Source organism: Aptenodytes forsteri, unplaced genomic scaffold, assembly GCF_000699145.1.
Source record: "Aptenodytes forsteri isolate BGI_AS27 unplaced genomic scaffold, ASM69914v1 Scaffold231, whole genome shotgun sequence".
NCBI classification, from domain to species: domain Eukaryota; kingdom Metazoa; phylum Chordata; class Aves; order Sphenisciformes; family Spheniscidae; genus Aptenodytes; species Aptenodytes forsteri.
Genome location: NW_008796046.1, coordinates 2,236,536 through 2,259,745, shown reverse-complemented (window position 1 = coordinate 2,259,745; position 23,210 = coordinate 2,236,536). Strand labels below are relative to the sequence as shown.

The 23,210-nt window shown below is 51.6% G+C and overlaps 2 protein-coding genes across 2 annotated transcripts in view; both read right to left on the bottom strand.

The window, feature by feature from the left end:
• The window catches only part of CAPN5 (calpain 5), a 40,229-nt gene that overhangs the window by 3,833 nt on the left and 13,186 nt on the right, over nucleotides 1-23,210 (bottom strand). The window contains exons 2-10 of the mRNA XM_009286128.2: nucleotides 17,699-17,830; nucleotides 6,281-6,489; nucleotides 5,618-5,810; nucleotides 4,853-5,046; nucleotides 4,041-4,118; nucleotides 3,303-3,498; nucleotides 2,170-2,292; nucleotides 1,448-1,644; nucleotides 957-1,078 (exon numbers count right to left, since the gene is read on the bottom strand). Of these exons, the coding sequence (XP_009284403.1) occupies nucleotides 957-1,078; nucleotides 1,448-1,644; nucleotides 2,170-2,292; nucleotides 3,303-3,498; nucleotides 4,041-4,118; nucleotides 4,853-5,046; nucleotides 5,618-5,810; nucleotides 6,281-6,489; nucleotides 17,699-17,830 (1,444 nt within the window). The remainder of the gene's footprint in view (nucleotides 1-956; nucleotides 1,079-1,447; nucleotides 1,645-2,169; nucleotides 2,293-3,302; nucleotides 3,499-4,040; nucleotides 4,119-4,852; nucleotides 5,047-5,617; nucleotides 5,811-6,280; nucleotides 6,490-17,698; nucleotides 17,831-23,210) is intronic.
• Nucleotides 11,775-17,011, bottom strand: OMP (olfactory marker protein). The gene is given in 4 exon segments (XM_009286127.2): nucleotides 11,775-12,338; nucleotides 12,340-12,380; nucleotides 12,383-12,434; nucleotides 16,934-17,011. Coding segments are annotated over 4 exon segments (735 nt in total).

Sequence of the window (23,210 nt, the reverse complement as noted above, 5' to 3'; positions counted from 1 at the left end):
ATTTAAAAGATGTGTAGATGAGGCACTTAGGGACATGGTTTAGTGGACATGGTGGTGTTGGGTTGATGGTTGGACTCGATGATCTTAGAGGTCTTTTCCAACCTCAATGATTCTATGATTCTATGATTCTAATATGTGTCCTTGACTCAGGAAATGGGGGAGAAAGGCTAGGATCTGGTCTGCTCCCCAGGTGGAAAGCACTGAACATGGGACTCTTGCCATGAGCTTCTGCGTGGCTGCAGGGCATGGTGAGGCATTCATTGTGCTGTGGCTCTCTTTCATGCAAGAGAAGTGTTGGATGTCGAAATTGCATCAGAGCATGGTAGGACCATGAAAATGAACCTTTAGAGGACCGAGGAGGCAGAAACGCAGTGTGCTGTGCTGGTGGGGGCTCAGGTCATCTCAGAGGGCTCCCAGGAGCCACGTGTGGAGCAGGACTTACAGGAAATAGAGGGAGAGGCTCTCGATCCACACCATCCCAAAATGAGCTGAATTTGACCTACCCTCTACTGATAGACATTTATCCAGCCTCTGGTGATGAAGACTACCCCAACACATCAGCCTGTTCCGTTGCTTCTCTGTCCTTCCTACTAAAAAGCCTTTAAATATGATTCCTGACTTTTACAGCTGCTCATACTCAGGAAGAAAGCCTGGATTGTTACAGGACCACTGCTAAGGGCTTTGGGGAAGATTTGGGAGGATCTCCCGAGGATCTTAGACAACAGCCTAAATATAACAGCTCCCAGATCACGTGCACAGCAAGAAGCGAGTTTGATTCTCCATGGATTTTCTCCTCCTCTGGTGTCTGAATCAGGCATGTTCCCTGAAAAAAAATCTGAGGACATAACAAATCTCAGCAACCTCCCACCTCATGAAACCACCTCTCCCTTCTCCCACTGAAACAACCACCTCCCATCTCCTCCGGGACTAGACAACAGGCAGGGAAAGACCAGTACCTCCTTGGGAGTCCTGATTCTTGAGCCCGGCTGCGGCGAGGACATGGATCTGGGATACCACTTGTGGGTAACCACACATCCCACTCCAGCAGGTGTGTGGTGGCTCATCCAGCGTCAGCTCTCTGCAGGGAAAAACATGTGGCCTTTGAGAGGTGCCCAGCCTTACCCCATGGGCAGGCCAGAGAGTTTGCTCTAGCAGGATGGAAGGACTATGCACTGTCCACTGTCAGACTCTGCACCCCACTCCAGTCTCCTCAACCTGGGGTTTGGGGCGCTCTCCCATGTCATGCTTAGGAGCAGAGTGGGAGCTTCTCTACATGTCTGTGGTGAGACCTGTAAAGATGCCCTGGCTCTTGGCCACTCTTGAAAGGAAGCCAAATACCAGCTGCAGGCAAAGCTATGACAAATTCCAATCAGGAAAACCACATGTCAAAAGCACAGGGCTGTCTTCAAATAGCCAGCTCGTCCCCATCACTGCTCTTGCTCCTTACCGGCAATCCGAAGGCACATCTGTGAAAATCCTGAGAAGGAACTCGCCTACATGACCGGGGTCAAAAGTGGTGGGGATGATGACGTAGCGGCCTTCCTTCAGGTCCGTCCTCAGGAAGACGCTGCGGGAGTTGATGTAAATGGAGCTGGCCACCTTCTGCTGCAGGGTGTGCATCCGGTAGTTCCTGTTCAGCTCCACCTGGGCAGAGACCACGGTGGGATGGTCAGCAGGACAGCGCTGACTGACAATGTACTGGTATCCACCTTGGGGGGCCAGACTGCAAGGACTGACCCCAAGTGCTGGGAGAGCTGGAGTTAGGAGAACCAGCAAAATGGTCCCAGCTGGGCTGGATGGGAAACAAGTGTGGACGTGGCTCTCCCGACTCTGTTGGCTCAGGGACTCATTGTCTCTTGCATCCCAGCTTGACACTGGGAGCCCAGCAAGCAACACATAAGGATTGTCGCTTCTAACGGATTTCAACATTTGGAGATAACAGACTAACCATTGCTTTTAGCAAGGAGAACTTCTCCATGCTGTCACTGTTCACCTCTGAAATCTCTCATCATCTCTAGAGGGGGGGGCAGGCTGTGCTGAAGGCACCCCAGAGGCACCCAGATAATGCTTAAATGAACAATACCAGTGGTCATGCAGGACTGATGTACCACTCCACCACTAACAAATTTATGGGGGTATTCAGGCCAACATTGAGGAACCACGGTCTACCTTATGGATATCAAAGCCTATGGCCAAGTTCTCTCCTTTGCCCTCTTTGCGACTGGTCCTTTTTGGCTTCTGCTGGATGGAGATCAGCACTTCATCTTCTGCCTTCTTCACATCAAACACATACTAGAAGCAAACGGAGAAAGGTAAGGGAGGACTTCTACTAAGACAGGATCACTGGGCATGCGTGGGGGTGGACACACAGTAGAGTTAACCTCAGCTTCTCCTTGCCCATCTCACTGCAGGGACAGCCTGGCCGCAGTGCCAGCGTTGACAGCCCATACCCACTCCTCTTGGGAACTGGCATCATCTTGCCAAGCCAGGGATCTCTTTGGCTCATCTTAGAAAAAGACTGGGAAATCCAGTCTTTGAATTGCTCGGCAGAATCCAAGGAGTCTAGATGCAGTCTCATACCAGAGACTTTCACCCCTTGCAGTCTGCCACAAGTCCTCCTGTGAGGCATGGAAGGAGGAACTGACGTTCACAGAGACCTAAGATGAAGGCTAATACAGAGCTGGAAGCAGGAAACAACTCTCCTACATTCTTGATGACAACTCCTGCAATGGGCCAGACCATCCTTCATCTGCTTGTTAGATGAAGGACTCACACAAACTTGGCTCATGGTACTGAGAATCCTGGTTCAGAGCAGGACAGGACAGAAGAGCTTGTTCCAGGAGATGACCTTCAGAGCAGGGCATTTTCTGAAGGCCAAGCTAGATGGAAATGGCCCTATAGACTACACCTGTCCTGGTAAATTTAACAGTGCCAAGGTTTGGGCAAAGGAACTGGAATTTGATCATTCAGACATCCAAATTGTTGGAAATAGTTCCTGGCCCTGTTTGACTGGCACCAGCTAACACTGCTACCCTGTGGCACAGTTTGCTGTTTGCTTGGGCCAAGATGCTCTACACCAGGCACAGTCTGGTGCAGCCTCCCTGATAAGAGGGATAAGGTTAATAGAGTTGGCCTGGATGCTGGTCATGCTGTGCCAGGGGTCTCAGCCAGAGAATGGTCATGAGCATATTTAATCTGCTAGAGGTCTGGTAGCCATTTTGGCCTTCTAGGTCCCTGTAGGAGATTTAAACACTTGGAAGCACATGTGAAGGCTTCAGAAGGTCCTCTGCTCCATGACTCACCTGGGGGTTCTGCAAAAAGGTGTCCTTGTGGTTGATACATCCTCCACAGCGGTTCTTCAAGGGGTCATTGTTTCTGGTCCATGCCCCATGTAGCACTGCCTCCTCCCAGGTCTTGTGGATGCTCAGGTAGGACGTGTTGATGAGACGGCACTTGATGATGTCCGTAAAGTATTTGCAGAAATCTTCGAAGGTCATCCTAAGGCAGGAAAGGACAGAGCTGGGTTATGCTGCTTCATTCCCCTGAACAGTACGCTGCAGGGTGTTCCCTGATCACCTGTTAGAGACTGTGTGTGAGTAGCCTCTGATGGCTGATGAATAACAAAAGAGATGGAGATACGTTTCTCCATGCATGCAGTAAATACTTCTTCAGTTTAAACAATAGAGCTACGTGTTTTGGAGTGGGAGAAGTAGAGTAATGGCCCATCCTCTACACATGGGTCCATGTTGTATTGAAACGTACGTGGTGAGGCTGTTAAGTCCAGCGCATTCATAACAGGTTCCCAGTACCCTGGTGAAGTGGTTTGGACCCAGTGTGATACAGAGCAGCTTGCAATCCTAGGGTCATGGCCATCCAAAGCTAATACCCATGGGCTCAAGGAGGAGGCTTCACTAAAGATCCCAGGGCTTGGAAGGCTGTTTGCTCTGGATAGCTGTATGCATGGAAATGACTCACATGCTTCATGGGGTGGGAGGACTCTGTGGGCATGGCCCATGGAGACAACCCCAGGAGGGACTCACCAGAACTCTCCATCGTCCTCCACCGTCATCCCCATCTTCTCTCTCTCACTTTTACTCACTTTCTGCCACTCCTCAGAGCTGCGGGAAGAGTACGGGATTGTTACTGTGAGGGCAAGGGGACACACAAGACTTCAAGAGGCTACTTGGCCTTGGCAGGATCTGTCAAGGGCACAAGGCCTGTATAAAGCTCCAGCCATGCAACCAGTCCCCACACCGCTCTGGTTAGCTCATCTTCCAAACATGGGGGAAGTGCAGCATGGCTTGGAGCTTCAACTTCCTTCCTGACCAGTGGAGCTGAATCCAGCTTGGCAAGATTTTGTTTGGCCAGTACAATCACAACCCTATCGGTGAAGATAACAAGATGGACTCTGGCCAAAGGCTCTGGTTACAGCAGCCCTTGGTTCTTCATCCCATCCACAGACACCACAGCACTCAGTGGTGGCAGAGGTTGATTCTGTTGGGCGCTGTTTTTGCTGGAACAAGACCGGGAGCGGAAAGGTGAGCTATAATCTTCGTTAGTGTGAACATGCTGGCAATTTCACCACAACACCCACCAGAGCCTTAATGAGAAGGTCTGCCAAGCTCAGCCACACTCTTGCTGACCTCCAGGGACCCCAGGGCAAGGAATGAATCTATCCCAGTGAAATAGTAGGTTTAGGACATGAGTTGAAGCAGCATCCCACAACTGACCATACAATGTTATCCTATGGGTGTGGGTGTAGCCAAATTGTCTCATGCCTCAAGGCTTGCTCCAACCCAGCTTTTTTCCACCAAATAAAAGGTGCTGCTGTTGCCCATCCTAACTAACTCACGTGTCGCTCCAAGGACCGTTCCACTCCCGCTCGCCCCACGGGTTACGCATGCGGATCATGTCCAGCTTCTCCGACTTGAAGAAGGACAGCAGGCCGTGGCCCAGGCGGACCTTCCGCACGTCCGTCACTGCATATGCGTGGCCCTTCACCAGCCCACAGGCAAGGCGGGCCTCCATGTCAGCCGCTGATGTGGCCTGGGCAGGGGGACACAGACAGTGCTCGTGCCAGGGGGATGTGACCACCTTTGCAGGGACTGGGAAAAAAAGAGAGCTCAGATTTCCCCGCAGGTTGCTCTGAGCTGAAAAGGAGAGCACCAGTGCTCAGGGAGAGAGTCAGTTGCCTTGGGAGACGTATCAGATGCCATTTTAGGTGCTAGGTCCTTCCTGGTCTTCATCTGCTGCATGAGGTCTCTGAGCTCCCATGCTGTCAAACAATAAAGCTCATCCTACTGGCTATAATGGGGGGCCTGGCACCCAGCGTTTGTGGAGATGTCTACATGCAGACACCAAAATGCCTTTCTCTGGACGTGAATCCTCTCCTAACATTTAAAGGGCGGTAGGATGAATCTGGGTTGTTCGACATAGCAATGAGGAATAAAAAGGGTTGGCATCCAGGCTTGACTCCCTTTGCCATTCACGGGAGGAAATAGGAACCCTTGGCCATAATTTATCAGACCTAATTTAGAAGTCTCCAACAGTGTAAGATGACTGCATCCTAAAATGCCTATTCCCATGACACCGTGACCATACAGGTAACGTTGCTTACTTTGATGGAGCAGCTGATGAGGCCTCCCCGGTTGTGCACCTTCAACACGCGCTCGAAGAGGAGGTTTCGCTTGGCTTCATCAGCGATGTAGTCCCCTTCAGTCAGGTCGATAGGTTCAGAGACTCCACCAGTAAAGTCTACCAGGGCATCAGCTGTGTTGCCTCCATCCAGGGCCTCATAACAGCCCGACAACCTGAAAGAGGGTGACAGGGATGGCACAACAACACTGGCTCTGAAAGAGGGTGACAGGGATGGCACAACACTGGCCTGACATTTTAAGGGGTCCGGGACAGTTCTTGGGGCAGCCCAGAGAACAGAGATTTGTAATAAAACTTTCAGTGGGCGAGGACAGCAAACTAGGGTGAAAAAAATAAGACCCATGCTGCTTGCAGCACTCTTGCTGTCATGGGACAAAGTAAAGGGAACTTGAAATCTCTAGGATAGGTGTTACTTAAACAAACATGGAGCTGGAGGATATTTTGCTTTGAGGGTAAATTAAGGCTAGAGAAGGTTTTTTTCTTACAGTTTCTGTCTGTTTGATATGTCCTACTCCTCCCCAGGAAAGCTGTTGTTTCTACTGGTGCAAACCAACTGATGAATAAACAGAGAGGAAAAACAGGGTGCCCAGGTCCCAGTTTGTCCTGCAACTGCCTGGGTACCTACTTGGCATAAGCTTTCTCCACCAAGGCGCACCAGAACTCGTTTCTGGAGTTGGAGTGGCAGTAGATGAGCTGGTTGTGGAGTGTGGGCAGGCGGTCATCTATCACCACGTCCAGCCACTGACCGAAACGCCAGAACTGGAAGTGGAAGATCCCCACGTAGCTCTCGGGTTTCTCGGGATTCCACTCCTGTTCCTTCCAGTCTGGGATGACCTGCAAGAGAGGAGGCACATGCACCTAGGTTATGCCCTTTTTTGCTGGGTTTGACTCTCATCCTGGAACTAACACAGACAATATCAAAGACAAGGAAGAATATGAGGGGGATGGACTTGCTTACAGCCTGGTGGGGCCATATTTTGGACCTGGTTCCTCCAACGCAGACTAGATTAATATGTACTGAAATAGCTTAGACTTTATCGTGCCTTGGAAGATGGAGCTAAAAATCCTTGTCCTCTTTCTAATAATTCTACCCTGGACATCTGCTGCCATCTACTGCTGTAGACAGGCTATTGGAGCAGAAGAGTCCTTGGTCTGACCAGGGATGGTTATTTTTATGACCACATTTTTGTTCATTTAGTGTCAGTAGGGTGCCACTAAGAGAGGGCATCTTCTTTGATTCTCTTATTTGATTCTGGTGTGACTTGACCAGCCCAAGAGCAAGTGTTGTATTCATCTACCTGGTGGCAATGAACAGGGACCAGACACTCTGCATACATCTACTCCACTAAATAAAAGTGGGAAAAACAAGATCCCCATCCCCACAAGGTCTCCATTCTTCCCTGTCAAGAGATACCATACTCATGCAAGCAAGCACAGGGAGGTGACTTGCTGAAAGAAGGAAAAGAGGGCCTGGAGTGAAAGAAACCCTAGAGCAGCTGAGGGGCTGAGGGAGCGCAGGTTTGGTGTCACTGCCATCTGCACTGCCAGTGGGACAGGCACAAGCGAAGGGTAACTGCCGAAGTCCATAGTCCTTCATGGCTGCAGGCACCACCAGCTTTGCTTTGGGTGGAAAATCCACCCAACAGTTGGGACAGAAATGGGCACAGCCCCACAGCTAGGAGGACCTGCATTTTATTTAGAACCAGGACATAGAGGCACACAGCAAGGAACTGCCCCACCACAGCTTAGCTTTTGTTGAGGGTGAAGGCAACATGGTTTTACTTCATGGCCAGAGTGGGCTGTGAGGCCATGTATAGTTAATGTAGTTGACAAGTACTGACCGATTCAGCTGCAGTAATGTGACCGACTCTCCACACCTTTGCTGTCCACACCTGCTCCTAAAGCATCATGACCTAAGCGAGGAAAAACCCCAACGTGCCCACGGGGAAAATTATGTTCCAATACACCAAATAATTACTGTCCTGTGGAGACAGCTGCGAGCGTTGGGGTGGGATAGGACAGGACACAGCTACATTGCGTGGAAAGAGGCTCTTCAGGAAGTCCCGGGCCATGGTGAGACCCCCTGCACCGTGCCTTGGCCCTTGTCCAGCTGCCGGAGCCTTCTGCCTTTTTTTTTTTTGGCTGCCGCCACGAAGCTGTAACCCTGCAGAGAGAGACTTCTCTCTGGAGAGCCCCCTGACTCCTTAGCTACGATCCAGCCCAGGGCTTTTATTGTTCCTACACTGAAATATTAATGATGCCATCAGCCAGCTCACTGGCACTCTTGAGTTGTCTGGATCAATAGAAGCAAAGCAGACAGAGCCATGAAAAAGAGCTGCTTTTGGAGGGTTTGGTGTTTTCCAGGAGTGCTAACAACGATGCCCCAGACTCCCTCTGGGAGAGCTCCAGGAAAGGTCAGACAGCCCTCCATCAGTCCCCATTGATTCCTCCTGACTGGAGCTCATCCTAATGAATTGTCACAGAGGACCATTGTGCTAATCAACTCACTATTAACATGGGCTTAGAAATGATTATGGCATTGATTAGAGGCAGCTTGTCAGCCAGAGCTGGTAGTGAGAGCTTCCAGCTGGCTGGTTCTGAGACTTGGCATTACTGTCAGTGGTGGCAGGAGGTACCAGTCCCCACCACCCTCCTCTGCCCCTTCATTTGGGGACAGCGCTGAAAACACCCTCTGCTGCTAAAGGTAGCAAAAGCAGTCAGCTTTCATACAGAGCAGGATCCAGGAGCAAGCACTGGTCGTGTTTCTACACCGACTCAAGGGGAAACGAGAGGAGCGGGAATCTCCAGAGCCCAATCTGTCCTCAACCTGCCAAAGTGCAAGGTGTGAGCTCAAACATCAGGTTCATCCCCCCAAGCTCCTCGCACAGCACAGCATCTCACCCAGGCCAAGGATCCCTCCAGTTGCTTTGCTCCCTGGCCAAGGTGTCTGTGACTCCCCTGGCTGTAGGGGAGAGGTGGCAGCTCTGGTTGCGGTGCTTATCGGGACACCACACTTCAAGGCATACAGCACAACCCCTGTCTGTGACCTGACGCTGAGTACTACCTAAAGGATTAACCTGGGGCACATCTACAAACCCCAGCAGTAGCTGCAGCCCGGATCCCTCCAGGAGATCATCATGTGGCTGAGGTCCACGGCTCCCACCCACTCCCAGGAAACCTCCCCAGACATCTCCATCCCTCCTCAGTGGATGCTGGAGAGCATGCCATGGACCACCCATCCCAGGATCCCACTGAGTCCTGAACTCAACTTGGTTGTGTGACACTGAGGCAGTGGAGACCACGTCTCCTCATTCACTCAACTGTGCTGCTTTTTGCTTAGGGGCTCCCAAAATCTGGAGCTGTAACACCCTTTAGTGGGACAAATTTACAGTGAAAGGGCTCAGAGACAGGTAAATTTGGAGCCCAGAAACACCAGGTTCATTTCCCTGTGCTGGTTTAGGGCTTTTCTCATTTTTCTTAAGAGCGGCTACTTAAGAGGAAAGGCACCTGTGACCCTGGAGAAATGTCCGTGATTAGAAGGAGGAATTGGTAGACGCTCATCCCTCCAAGCAGGGGCTCTTCTGCTGGGAACCTGCCAGCTCGGGAAGGGGAGGGAGGGACCCAGCTGTGCCAATCTGCTGAACCACGGTACAAACCAGGATGAAATTCCCCTGGGAGGTGGGACAGAGTGGTGTATCTGAAAGCCTTTACGGGATGCTGAAACCGCGTAGGGAGGGTTTCAGTGACTGGTATAAAGAGGCTCATCTTCCCTGCAGCAGAAAGAGACTACACTGCCCCACTCACCTCCCACCCCCAGCTCTCATGGAAAGGAGGATCCACCTGAGGATCCACCTGAGGATGGTTTCCCCTCCTCTGCCCAGCTTCAAACCCCTCCCCAAAGCACACAAACTGCTAAATGCTCCATTAAGCCTTTCACACCAAGAGAAAAGAAGGTAAATGTTCATTTTACTTTTTACAGGAGACAAAAAGGTGCTCAAAAATACCAGCAGTGACTTGAAAGTTGGTGGGTGCTGCTTTATTGTGTGCAGGATTGGGGCAGCTTCCAAAAAGAGCATGAAGAAGACACGCACAGCCTCAGTCCTTTAGGAGGAACCCTGTTGGCTAGGCTTTTATTTACTGTGGTACATCAACACCCAGCGAGGTATCTGCAGCAAGAACTCTAACCCAGCAACCAGCAATGGCATATTGTGAGACCTGGCATGCAAAACCCCCTTTGGATGTTGGCAGCGGCTCCTGTTACTTGGTCTAATGTGGTCTGTAGTCAGGAGCTCTGCTCTGGGATGTACAAGGAGGGCTTTCCTATGGGAAAGTCTGCCAGGACCCTAGAAGTGGGTTTGGCCCACAGTTGGTCCATGCTATGGCCAAGCAGGGATGCATCCACTTTTTTCTCTCCTCACCGAGTCCAGCATTTATTGGGGTCTAAACAAAGACATCAACGTCTCCGGCAATGCCCATGGCATGGCTGTATGATTCGGGGGTTGCTGAGCTTTGGCTGTGGGCAAGACTCAAAGCTCCCACCATCTCTCCAGCCAGTAGCTGATCTTCCTGCTTTCCTTCTCCTCTCTGCCTGGCGTAGCTTGTGCATATCATTTTATACACTATTGTTGGGCTGGGGAGGGCATGGAATCTGCATCTCTGGAGGCTCTGAAGAAGAGGTTGGACTCTCTTGGGGATGGTCCGCACAAGTCAACAGGCCATGGGTACAAAATCACCTTGTCCTGGCTTTCCCATCACTGCCCTCTCCTTACACATCTCAGGAAAATCTCAGGCCGTACCTTGAGGAGCGCTCACCCACAGTTGATTGCACTCTTAGCAAAGGACCAATTGTAATAATACTTGACTCTTTCAAAGGACATTTCTATCTGTGGGTCTCGAGAAGCTTCACCACAGTACCCTCCACTTTTTGGTGGAGGAAAAGGGAACGTCCAAAGTTAGTAGTTTATTCACAGTCATGGGACAAGCCAGGCACAAAACACCTTCCTGCTCCTAAACTTGCAAAGGTACCATCTCCCCCCTCTGCTCCCACGGCCACCCAGACACTGCTCCCTACCCTCAGCGGTAGAGGGTAGGGGATACTGCTTTTTGGGGACAGCAGCAGCAGGTTCCTGCTCTGTCATTTGCAAAGTGCTCTGCAGCCTCAGAACTCTCTATAGATGCTTCAGAATAAATATATTCATGGGTGCTTTAAGGCCACAATGATACACAAATCGTTTTTGCTGCAGGGGACGCGATGCTGGCTCAGACCTACAGCCTGCTCTGAGCTGCTGGCTCACTTGCCCAGATCTGCACACACATGCGTGCCTGCTCCAACCCATCTCAGGACCAACAATCACCAGGCAGCACAAGCTGAGCAACGTGCTGGAGTACACCTCCCCACAGTGACCCCCAGCAAGAAACGGTGGCGGCTCTCAGGAAAAGCGTGGTCCAACCTCCCTGCACCAGTTTGTCCGGTGGGTTTGCAATCTGCAGAATACGGCATGCCCAAATGTACTTCAGCTTCACGGCAAGGTGATCCTCCACGGGACTGGTCTTCAGAGACACCAAGCAGCCACAGTCGCAGCAGGAGTCACTGCAGCCTGCAAGCACTCGGCATCCTTGCAAGGAGAAGCGCTCCATCGCAAACAAGCCCTCCCTTTTTAATGGCTAGGGTGAAAACTGGAAGCCAGGGCTCTCTCCAGGTTGTCTCTCCCGTTTCTAGTATGGCAATTTCTTATTTTTCCATCAGGCTTTTGGTATGCAGTTGCCGCAGTTGGAGGGCTTAGGGCAGCCTCATATTTCCAAGCCAGCAAGACCCTGCGCCAGTCAGACCTGGTGAATCCCTGCTGAATTCACAAGTATGCAGTCTTATACTGTAGGCAAATACAGCAGCAAGCTCATGGCCCCCTCCTCCCCATCATTCAGACAGAGGACAGCAGGTATGGGGAACATTTCACAGGGCTGAGGGGCTCCAGAAGCTCCAAGCGGTCTTCCAATTTTTCTCGATGCCGTCCCTCATAAAAAAAAAGAACCACATAAAAAATGAACCAAGAACTGAACTGAGAGAAAGAAAAATGAAGACAAAAGCACAGCTGGAGCAAGAAGGGCTGAGCAAGAGGGTATCAGGCTTTAAAAATGATGGAGCCCTTCATCTGGGCTGGTTCGAGGCCGTCAGTGAAAGCGAGGAGGAAATACATCACCTTGCGGATCTGGGCTAACTCCGCTATCCGCTCCCCAAATTCCTGGGCATCTGCCTCGTTGCACTCCACCTCCTTGGCCCCTGGCTTCTTCCAGAAGATGCCCACTGGCTCCAGCAGCTGTCGGTTCATAAGGTGGGTGAGATCAGGAGTCCAGTGCTGGGAGGTGCCGGTCACCGTGACCTTCCCAGGTCTCTCCAGCTGGATGTTCCAGCGGAGGAAGCGCAGGTTGTGCTGCCGGATGAAATCCACTCGGTAGATGTGCTCATTGGGACGCAGCAGCTTCTCACCATCCTGGGGCCTCGCGTTTTTTTGCTGCAGGCTCTGGAATCGCAGTCGCATGCACCGGGTGAGCTGGTCATCGCGGACGAAGGGCAGCTCGAGCATCCCTGCCTCGGCTGCCATCGCCTCGGTTGCTCCTCTGCCACGTCCTCAGCAACGTTTGGCTCTCAAACAGGACACACAGGGGGAAAAAGCCTCCAAGCCCCTGGAGCTGGTGCCCCCTCTCCACAGTCCCAGCGATGCTAGGCAACCCGGCCAGTGACGCAAAACACGCTCCGGGGCTTCCTCTGGGTGCCCTCCCGCCTGGTTTGCAGATTAGGAACTGATGGTGCTGCTGTGCACGATAATCTATAGGGAAGGGATGTCTGATGTCAGCCTCCCTGGCAACCTCCCTGACAACCGTGGCTCGTTATCCTGAAACGAAGGCAGGCAGCCAGGGATGCCACCCGACAGGTCTGGGTGGCAGTGGCTTTCTCTGAGTGTAGGCTCATGGGATAATTCAGGTTCGAAGGAGACTCTGGAGGGGTCTGGTCCAACCTGCTGCTCAAAGCAGGAATTACTTCAAGGTTAAATCAGATTGCCTGGGGCTTTGTCCAGTCCATCTTTGAGTAACTCCATGGATGGAGATACCACAGCCTCTCTGGGCCCCTGTTCCAGCGTCTGACCATGCTCACGCTGAAGGTAAGCTGGAGCTTGTGCTGTTGTCTTTTGTCCTGTGACTGTGCATCCCCAGCAAGACTCTGGCTCCATCTTGTCCACACCCTCCCACTAGGTACCTGCAGACAGCAATAAGCTCCCCCTTTGCCTTCCCTCCTCCTGGCCACGCAAACCCAGCTCTCTCAGCCTCTCCTTGCATGTCCTGTGCTCCAGACCATCTTGGTGGCTTCCATCAGGCTCGCTTCAGTCTGCCACTGTCTTCTGCTGGGGACACCAAAACAGTGCCCAGATGGGGATTAACAAATGCCAGAGGGAAAGAATAATTTCCCTCGCTCTGCTGGCTGCATTCGTGTTAGTTTGGCCCCCATCTCTGCAATGGTACGTGTTTGACTCATAGTCAACTTGTCCCTCAGGAACACCCGTCCTTTTCTGGATGGCGCAGCTGGCAGGAGTCAGGCTCCACACTGCTGCTGCAGGTGGATGCCAGCAGCTCAGCAGGGGTCTGCCTGCCTTCGAACGGACTGGCCCGGTGTTGGAGAGGGTGCTCACATGTGGGCTTCACCTTAGTACGCCTTGGAAAGGGGAACTCAGGCACAGTCTGCGCCTTAACGCTTGTCTCTTTGGGCCAGATGGAGAAGCAGGTCCAAGATGCAAGCAACCCAAACAACCTCTTTCCAGGCACTGTAGGGATGCTCTGAGCCCACGTGAGCACCAGCAAGACCATCGTGCCCAAACTGGAACCACTCATTCCCCAGCAATTGCTGTGCATGATTAAATCCAGAGCACCGGTGCTGTGCTGGTGGGTTGTCCAGGCAGTGGATGGGATAAAGGGGGACAGGGGTGAATGCATTTCTCTTTGCAGGGTACTGGGTGGCTCCATGAGGCTGCGGATCCTGAAGAGAGGTGCCATGCCAAGCCATGCCCCCTTCTGCCAAGTGGCCCCGTGACACAACAGCTAAACCACAGCCACAGTTTCGGGTGCACCATGGAAAAGACCTGACTCCTGCAAGCGTCCTATGGCATCTTTGGGATGTAATCACTGGTTTGGACACTTGGAGAGTGCAGGCGTTTCAGCACAAAGCTTTAGACATTGTGCAGAGTCAAGTCGTTTGGGTTCTCTCCATCCTATCTGTGACTCAGGTTGGCTTCTGCCACATGCCATGTTTGCAGGGCACTTTGGGAGCTCAAACTGTGTTAAATGAACTCCAGGAAACAGTTTTTCTAAAATATTTTTACAAAAGGCTGTACCATCACCTGGACTGTGTCACACGTGACTCACAACCACCCAGAATGATCCCTGGAGGCTATCACTTTGACTTCCAGAAGAAAACTGGAACTCTTTTACTGAAAGAGTGGTTAAACATTGGAACAGGCTGCCCAGGGAAGTGGTGGAGTCACCATCCCTGGAGGTATTTAAAAGACGTGTAGATGAGGCACTTAGGGACATGGTTTAGTGGGTGGTGGTGTTGGGTCGACGGTTGGACTCGATGATCTTAGAGGTCTTTTCCAACCTCAATGATTCTATGATTCTATGATTCTAAGTCCCAAAAAAGACCATCAGAAGCTGTCCTTGGCCAGACAAACCACAGACACCAAGGGCTCAAGGTGGGTCATTTTCCTGGGAATTGTCCTGTAGTCACCAGTCTGCTGTTACTCCTAAAGACCCTGAGGACAGAATCAAGAAAGCTAAGAGCTACACAGACCCATCTGAAGGGACAAAAGAGAGGTCTGAGGAAACCTGACCCTTCTGGCTGTTCTCTGAGGTCTTGCCTCGCTTGTTCACTAGCTTTAAAGCACCTTTAGAACAACTGTTGATCCAACCCTTAGGTTTTAAAAGTTAAAAATACCTTCAGGTAACCCTGAAGACCTTTTTGACCTGAGCTACGTGTGACAATGTCACATGGACCTTGCTTGACTGCCTTGGTTCTTTTACCCCCATATGTGGTGGCAGTAGAAGGAACAATGACCTTGCACCTGATGATGGACTGCAGTGGGGTCCAGCCCCCAGGCACCATGTGGTGTTCCTCTCCTGCCCTGGCTGAGGCACAAGATCAGCCTTCGGGTCCTCCTCAGAAAGCAATAACTAACCCCAGGTTGTAGAAGACCTATGCAAAATGGACTTTGGGAGGTGGGTGCCCTCAGAGCTATCTGCTTGTGGCATCTCATCCAAGACTGCCCTGTGCTCTGGAAGCAGCTGAGGGGGAAGGAGACCAGTCTAGGTGGTGGAGATGCAGGGTCATCTGAACCATTTGGCTTCGGAGTCTGGCCCCTGTCCCTCGTTTGTTGAGCAATACCAATGCAACCTGTGGGAGCACAGGTTATAGATCCAGACAACCCTTTAGAACAACTGCTGGAAATTATTTAACGCCCCCCATTTCAGGGCCTTAATTTCTTTTCATAAGAGCTAGACAACTCTGAAGGGTCACAGGAAGGGTGTTATAGAGCCAGATCGCACCCAAAGCCACGTAGGGCCAGCCAAGAGTCAGGAAAATAGAAAACAGCTCTAAATTAACTTCGAGTCCCCCATTCCCACTCAGTGACTCAAACACCACAGGCTTAATGGGACATGGAGGGAGCCTTGGAGCGAGGTGGAAGAAAGCGTGTGAATAAAATCATCTCTTGGGATGCACGGGGATGTGACTGGCCCGTCCTATTCCCTTGAAGGTATTCCCCCTCCCCACACTTGAGAGAGACAGTTTCACTGTGTGAAGTGGAGCAAGGGGGACACAGAACCCAAGCTAAATCCTGGTGTAAATCAGGATTACATTTTCTAGCAGCAAGGGCAGACCTGGGCCAAGATTGCTGTATTGATATTTCAGCGGTACTAAAACCTGCATCAGCATCTTTCAGCTCCTCCTGGACCCTGAATCAGAGACATTTTGGTGTCTAATGACACTAATACTAGGTTTTAAACTAGGTTTAAAAACCTAGTGTTTTGCTGCCTTGTCTGTCCTCTCAATTGTTGCTTACATCAGCATATTGACCTGTCAGGAGTAGAGGTTTGCCCTGCAGGCATTGGGTCCTATGTGTGGAGATGCCCAAGGGCCAAGGAGCAACAGGTACCTCCAGCAATGTTATCACAATTGCACGTGCGACTGTACCAAGGACCAAGAGGTCCATTATTTCTGGGCCAACGAAGGGGTCCGAGATGTTTGGCAAGGACCGTGCTCTAATCCCAGCACATCCAGCAGAGCTGGTGTCTCTTTGGACCAAGGGGTTAATCTGTGCACTTGACGTCTCCCATTTTGCTTTAAAAGTTGCTGCTGCAGTTTATAGCCACGCTTACTCCTTGCAATTCATCGTAAGCCCTCAAAGCACCTTGCAAAAGGTGAGCAAAGGTCCCATCTAATTCAGAGGTCTCCAAAAGCAGGGGTGTGCTGAAGCATGTCTGACCAGAGCCCTGTAGTGAACACCACAGCAAACAACTGGGAGGGAAGGCTTGGGGAGAGGGCTGCAGCTTTTGCTTTTGCCAGAAAACAAACCTTTCTGAAAGAAAGAGGAGGAGGAAAAGAAGAGCATCTGAGAGTTAAGGGCATGGAAACTGAGAAGTCACAAACACCCACAGCCAAACTGCCAAGGGAGGAAAAGCAATGCCGTTGGCAAACTGAAATAATGAGGTGTCCAAAGGGACCTGGCTTTTGTTCGGTTGGCATTTCCCAGGGCAGGGCTGGAATTGAATGGGGAGGAGGGAAGACAACTCGCCCGCTTGCCCTTGGGAGACGTTGATGCAGAGGAACAAGCTAAACAACCCCTTGCACCACACCTGTAACGAGAGCCACAACAGTCACCACAGCCACGATGGGAGGAAACCTTACTGCTTATCCAGAAGCCAACAACAACTATCCTGTTCCCATATAAAGAAAAACCTTGATTTTAACAGAAAATGGGGATGCTGCAACAAACACAAATTCCTGAGCTTAGTGTTCACGATCACAAAAACCACAAGCAGCAGAGACTGGAAGTACCACAGCACACAGGGCAGATGCAAAGGCGTAGGGTGGAGGGACCCCTTTTGGGTCCGTTGCAGTAGGAGGCTGTGGGTGAAGCAGGTGATGCCGTCTGCACACGCTGTAGGACTTTGGTGGCTGCCTTTTGCAGTAAAATCTAGGAAAAGGTGCTTGCAACTTGCTGGTCTCTTGTCCTACGATGAGGCACGCCTGTACCAGGGTCTGAAGCCCCGTTGCCTCGGCTTTCACAGGACTGACTTCTGTAGCTGAGGACATGGTGGAGGCAGGCACAGACTGTCCAAGGATGCGGCAGCGAGCACCTCTTTCCCCCCTGTACCTCTGTGGTTGCTCCCCGGGTCTGCAGCCCCTTGCTCTGGTGCGGCTCCTTGGTGGCTTTCTGGCCCACAACACGGTCCCTTTGGACCACACACTCGAAGGATCACTGCTATGTGGTGCAATCCAGCCACGGGCCATGCCAGGGGTGGATGCTTTGGGGAAGCAGCGGCTTGGAAGAGATACTAATACCCTCAAATCACCCTACCTGCCTCAGCGCAAGGTGTCTCATTGCCAAGGTGGGCACACACTGAGCAGCCAAAGAGAGGTAACACCAAACTAGGGAGATGGGGCCAAATGCTGCAGCTGAGCATCCTGAATTTTGTTCTTCTTTTTGCTTTTTAGGTTATTTTGGAGTGGGGAGGGCCAGATTTGGGATCTGGAGGACAGGACGGGACTTGATCCTCTTGGTTAAGGAGAAACTAGCCAAGGGTTTGGCTTGAGTGTGATGTGACTGCAGTCATGATGACCAATTCCCCTTGAAAGATAGTCCTTTAAGGGAGGTTTTTGCACATGAACAGTTTTTCAGGACCTGAGGCATCCCTGAAGAACCAGTTTTTGAGACGGACAAACACAACGCGAGCCAAGGTGTTGAAGACAGGCTTTCCCCTGGCACGGGGAACCGCTTACCTTCTGCCACAGAGACTCCCGGGACGCCAGGGAGGAGCAGGCAGCCACAAACCAGCAGTTCCCAACCTGGCCCTGGTGTAAGTCATGGGAGCTGATCCCATCCACAAAGAGATGTGGATCATCGCAGATTTCCTGTGGGACAGGAGAAAAACAGGCACAATGGGTAAGCAAGGAGACAGGGAAATCAGGAGCAGTTGTTGGCATTGCCAACACTTGGCAAAGGAAAATCTCTTTCTCTCTTCTTCAGGCTCCATTTAAATCCCACCCGCAGCTTTCTGCTGGCCTCACTCATCATGCTGGTGGCAGGAGGACCCTGTCCTGCCTTCTGCTCTCACCAGGACGTGGGCAGCATCACTGCCGAAGTGACGCCAGACCTACTCCCTATTCTGTTCCATCATCAGCACAGCTCTGCTATAATTATCCCTGGTGATAATGGTATGTTTTCACACCATTACAGCCCTAGTGACCCATCCCGTCTTCTAAGTCCACTCTTTGTTATTTCTCATAAGCCCTTCAGCTCTCTCTACTCCGTGACTGCTTTACAAGCTTCTCCCTGTCTTGTTTTGCTCTGGAGAGCATGAGAGCATCACTGAAACCCACTGTGTCCCATATTGGCACTTGTGGACCCATCCAAAAATAAAACCCTGCAGGAGCAGGGCAGAGCCAGGCATTTAGGTGAGGAATCGCAGTGCCTAAATCAGAGAGTTCACCCAGGAAAGCTCAGCGCAGCTTGAGGGCTCAGCCATGGTTGCAAGAAGCCAAGTGTCCTCACCCGGGAGGTCTGTCCTTCCAGATCTTAGCACAGCAGACGGAGAAAATTCGGTGAGCCAAAAGCTTTGCAGCTGGGCCAGGAGGATTAAATGCTCATTCTGACACCAAAACCAGCATGGCAGATTGTGCACGGGCACCATGAACGGAGAAACTTGGGTAGGAGGCAGCTAGGAGGTGAGCTCATCCCTCCAACCACTCAGACACCAACCACATCGCTTTTCTTCTGCTCGGCTCCTGCCAGGCTGCCCTCCCTTCTTCCCACTCCCACTTAGAGCCTGGCCAAGAAAGCACTTAAATAACAGAGGGTGTTGAGCAAGCTTCGTGTGAAACACTGCTTTTTTTTTTTTTAATCTTTTCTCCTGATCAATCCAGTTTGGAAGGTTATGTCCGCTGGAGGCTGGGAACGGATGGGACAGACAAAGAGCCGAAAGAATCTTTTCCCCTTTGTTATTACGTTTAAGTTGAAGGGGGGAAAGCAAAAGCAGATTTTCCTTCTTCCCCCACACCTCCCAGTTTTTCAGGCTGGCTGCACCCAGAATAACATGCTCCCCTGAAACTTTGCGCATGAGGACTTGCATTGCCTCCGCCCATCACGGGGAGGAAAAGGAATCGCTGCTCCATAAGCACCTCCTGCTCTTCCCACCTAACCCCGTCAGCACCGTACACCTGAAAAATAGCCTGAGCTCCATCCAGACACAAACTGGGCAGGGATCAAACCCAAGGGAGAGGATCAACCCCCTCCCAGCCGCAGGCGCTGCAGGAGGTTGGGATAAGCGCTAGAGGGAGGCAAGCTGACAGCCACCAAAGGCAAGAGCCACCTGCGCTTCCCAGCATCGCTGAGTGCAGACAGCGGCGGGAGAGGGGCGGTGGGCTTTAACTCCTGTTTCATACCACCGAGGAAGCATCCAGCTGCAGGGGATGAGTCCGTCCTGTCTGTTGGTGACGGGGATGTCTGCAAAATCAGCTCTTAGTGATCCTGCTCTGGGGGGGGGCAGAGGCACCGTGTTTGCTTGAGGGCTCAGCCATAGTTGCAAGAAGCCATTTGAGGACCACAGCTGCCCTTTCTACCCTTGGGTGAATCTGTAGCGTACCAAAAAGCGGTCGCTTGGTATTACATAGACAGGGGAGAAAATGAAAGCATGAAAAACATATCCTGCTTGGCAGAGATTAGCATAGGGTAGAGGGTGTCAGATGCTCAGGGACCTTTCCTAAGAGCAGAGCTGCCAGTTAGCTGTGATTTCCCCATCACCAGGAAGGAGTTTGCAAATTAAAACCCTGTGGTTGCTCATTTTAATAGAGGGAAGCCCCATGTACTCATCAAAAGAGCAGCCTGCTCTGGCACAGACGAGGGGTGCAGCTCATCAGACCCTACTCTCTTGGACCCATGGCAGCGACGAAGGTGCCACGGCTGGAAACGCTCAGGCCAGGGCAGGCTCCCTCTGCAAAACACAATTCTCATTTGACTCAGCTTCTCTTCCCACTAATGCAGATGGGTCCCTAAGGGCATATCGTTCTTGAAGGATCCATTCAGGCAGCTCTTCAGATGCTGCAGTAGGCGTTTCCCATTCAGGTGCACACTTGGATGTGGTGTTTCAAGGTGCTTTTGGTCCAGCGTGATTGTGCCTGAAAGCACACACTTGCTCTACAACTTAGCAGCCCGTGGACTTTTTAACCTCCTTCCCTCATAATGTGCAAAACCCCACGGCAGTTTGCAGCTGAATTGGAAGTTTCCTAGGAGCACGAAGGTTGTTAAATGCCACAATCCCCTGCTGTGGCAGGGGGTGACGGCCTCTCCCTTGACCCAGGATCTTGCATGCCTGGTGCCTGGAGATGCCATCAGGCCTTGGAGAAGGAGCAATGCTTTGCACAGGGATCAGCCCAGCATGATATACAGGCCCAACTGGAAGGAAACACCACGTGAGCTCTGCACAAAACTTGTGCAAATCCCAAAATGCTCAGTGAGTCTTCCCAGGGGTCCGCCCTGAAGGGCAGAGAGGGGCTGCCATGCTTCTCTGCAGAAGGACCATGCAGCACCCTCAAGCCCTAGGACTGAGCTCGGTCCCAGTGGACTCCCAGTGATCCTAAGCATAGAATCACCAAATCAATGCGGTTAGAAGGAACTTCTGGAGATCACCCAGTCCATCCCACCTACTCAAAGCAGGGTCAGCTAGAGCAGATTGCCCGGGACTGTGTTCAGTCAGGTTTTGAATATCTCCAGGGATGGAGACTCCACAACCTCTCTGGGCAACCTGTGCCAGTGTTTGGACCAGCCTCACAGTAAAAAAGTCTTTTCTCATGTTTAAATGGAATTTCCTGTTTTTCAGTTTGTGCTCACTGTCTCTCGTCCTGTCATTGGGCACCACGGAGAAGTCTGGCTCTGTCTTCTTCATTCCCTGCCATCGGGTATTTATGCACATCGTTAAGATCCCCCTGAGCCTTCTCTTCTCCAGACTGAAGAGTCCCAGCTCTCTCAGCCTCTCCTCGTGTCAGATGCTCCAGTCCCTTCACGACCTTCATGGCCCTTCGCCGCACTCGCACAGAGGAAGGCAGCATTGCCTCCTTGCTCTAACGCTGCGGAGCTGATCCCATCAGGGTAAGACTCATCCGTGGGTCGGTCTCCCCAGCAAAACCTCCTGAGAGGTTTCCCAAATCCCTTAGACTTGAGCTTCCCAATATTAAATTACTTGGATTCTTCAGTCCCCACTGAAGCTGCTGAGCTCCCACTCACACATTTTCGCCCCGGTCTAGACTGCGTGGCCTTTAATCTGCAGGGATGACACTCCCTGGGTGCTCTGCCTGTACTGAGGTGGGAGCAAGGGACCAAGGCACTCCTTCAGCAAGGCTGCAATGCCCCCAGAATTGCACGGAGCACAGGGGGGCCCCGGTGTGTGATGCAGCACCTTCAGGGTGCAAAGCACACTCAGAGCCGTGAAGCACCATGCCCACATGCGGAGGTGGGTGATGAACTAAGACCAGTGGGAACTAGGTCAAAAAGAACCAAGAAAAGCATTAACTTAGTTTTCCTTTTCCCACAGACAGAGCTGAAAGAGATGAAGAGCTTGTTCTGCAGCCAGGCTGAATTACAGGGCCTGGGGTTTGTATGTGCAAGGGGAGGAGAGAAGCAGAGATGCTCTGATTACAGAAGGTCATCACCTTGGTTTCCTCCCCTCCCTCCCGTGCTGCAGACAGAAACCAGGTGAGCAATAACATTTACCCAGGCGGGCGCCGCTCCAAAAAGCAAACACCACATCATCCTCCCAGCACCATGACCCTGAGGGCAGCACACAAACGCGCACACCCACACATACCCTGGGGGCCTTTTGGGTTCAGGCATCAGCCACCACAGAGCCAGCTCAAACTGCCCCGTGGCACCCAAGGCTTCAGCAAACAGTGAGTCCATCCTGTCCTTCATCTCACCACAGCCAGCTCCTGGGTCGTGGCTACTCCTAGTCCGGACACAGATGGTGAACAGCAAGGCATAGGGGGGGACAGCCAAAAGCTATGGCTTCAGTGTGTTGCTCTTGACTCCACCTTGGCCAAGAGAGCCATCCATGCCTCTTCACCCCCAAGGAGAACCTGTCTTGGAGTATCCCAAGGGTCCTAAGCACCATCAGAGCAGATTTGCCCTCCCTAAAAGTGGCTGCTGAAATGGCCGCTGAGCTCGAGGCTACAAAATATAACGTAGAGAAAGCCCGTGCACATGGTCCTATGGAAAGATACAGCCTGATAACACAGGGAGGGCCAAACTAGTGATTCAAAGTTCTGGTGATTCATATACTCCTTCCCACATCCTTCCTCCTGCAAGGGATGTGGCACAGAGGCGGAAATCAGAGCCGGGGCAGGGAGAGGACTTTGAGGTCCCTGTCAATGAGAGGCTGATCGCAGAGGTACCAGGTCTGGCTTATGAGAGCCCAGAACGGGCCAGTTTGGTCCCTCTGGCTTTGGGTTATTGAAGTCCATTAAGGAAAAAAAGACTCAATCGTTATTGAAGTCCATTAAGGAAAAAAAGACCCGTTAAGGAAAAAAAGTGCAATTATCTTGCACTTGGTGGTGTAACATTGCTTCCCAACCAAAAAGCATGCGGGCTTTTCCTCTGCTCTCTCCTTTGGTACCCTTTCCCCCAACACACACCATTTCCTTCCAAATGCCTTTAAACCAGAAAATATCACCCTTGTCTTCTCCAGCTAGTCCAATTCCACACAGGGTAGTAATGAGCAAATCACCCTCTAATTGGCTTTGTAATTGGTGACTGTCTTATCATAAATGTTTCCCAGCGCAGATTTCTGAGCTTTAGATTCACTGGGGATCTGGATTGTGTCAAGCCAGCTGCGGGAGGGAAAAAGGTAAGGGGAGAAAATAACCATGTGAGATGCAACATCTGCTGCATGCCAGGACCATTTTTTGCTAACAAGATTTTGCAAGGAGCAGACTAGTCTAATTGCGCTGCAGAGCCTGGCTGTTTCAGGAACAACGCTTTCACTCAGACTCGCAAAATCAGCAAGATAATCTGTTAGCGTGGCTGCGCTTCCTCCCTCCTGGGCAATGGGGAACCAAAAGGATCCCGTGTCTTAAATGTCACTCACACAGCCAAGAGAGCAAGAGGCATCCAAGCACAGCAAGCAAAGGTGACACAGCTGGCACGAAGGTCCCTGCGCTGCCTTGCTGCAGGTACCTGCATTGGGATGCGATTTTGCAAAAAGGGCAATTAAAAAATTTGCAGCAGGGTGACATAGGGATGGGA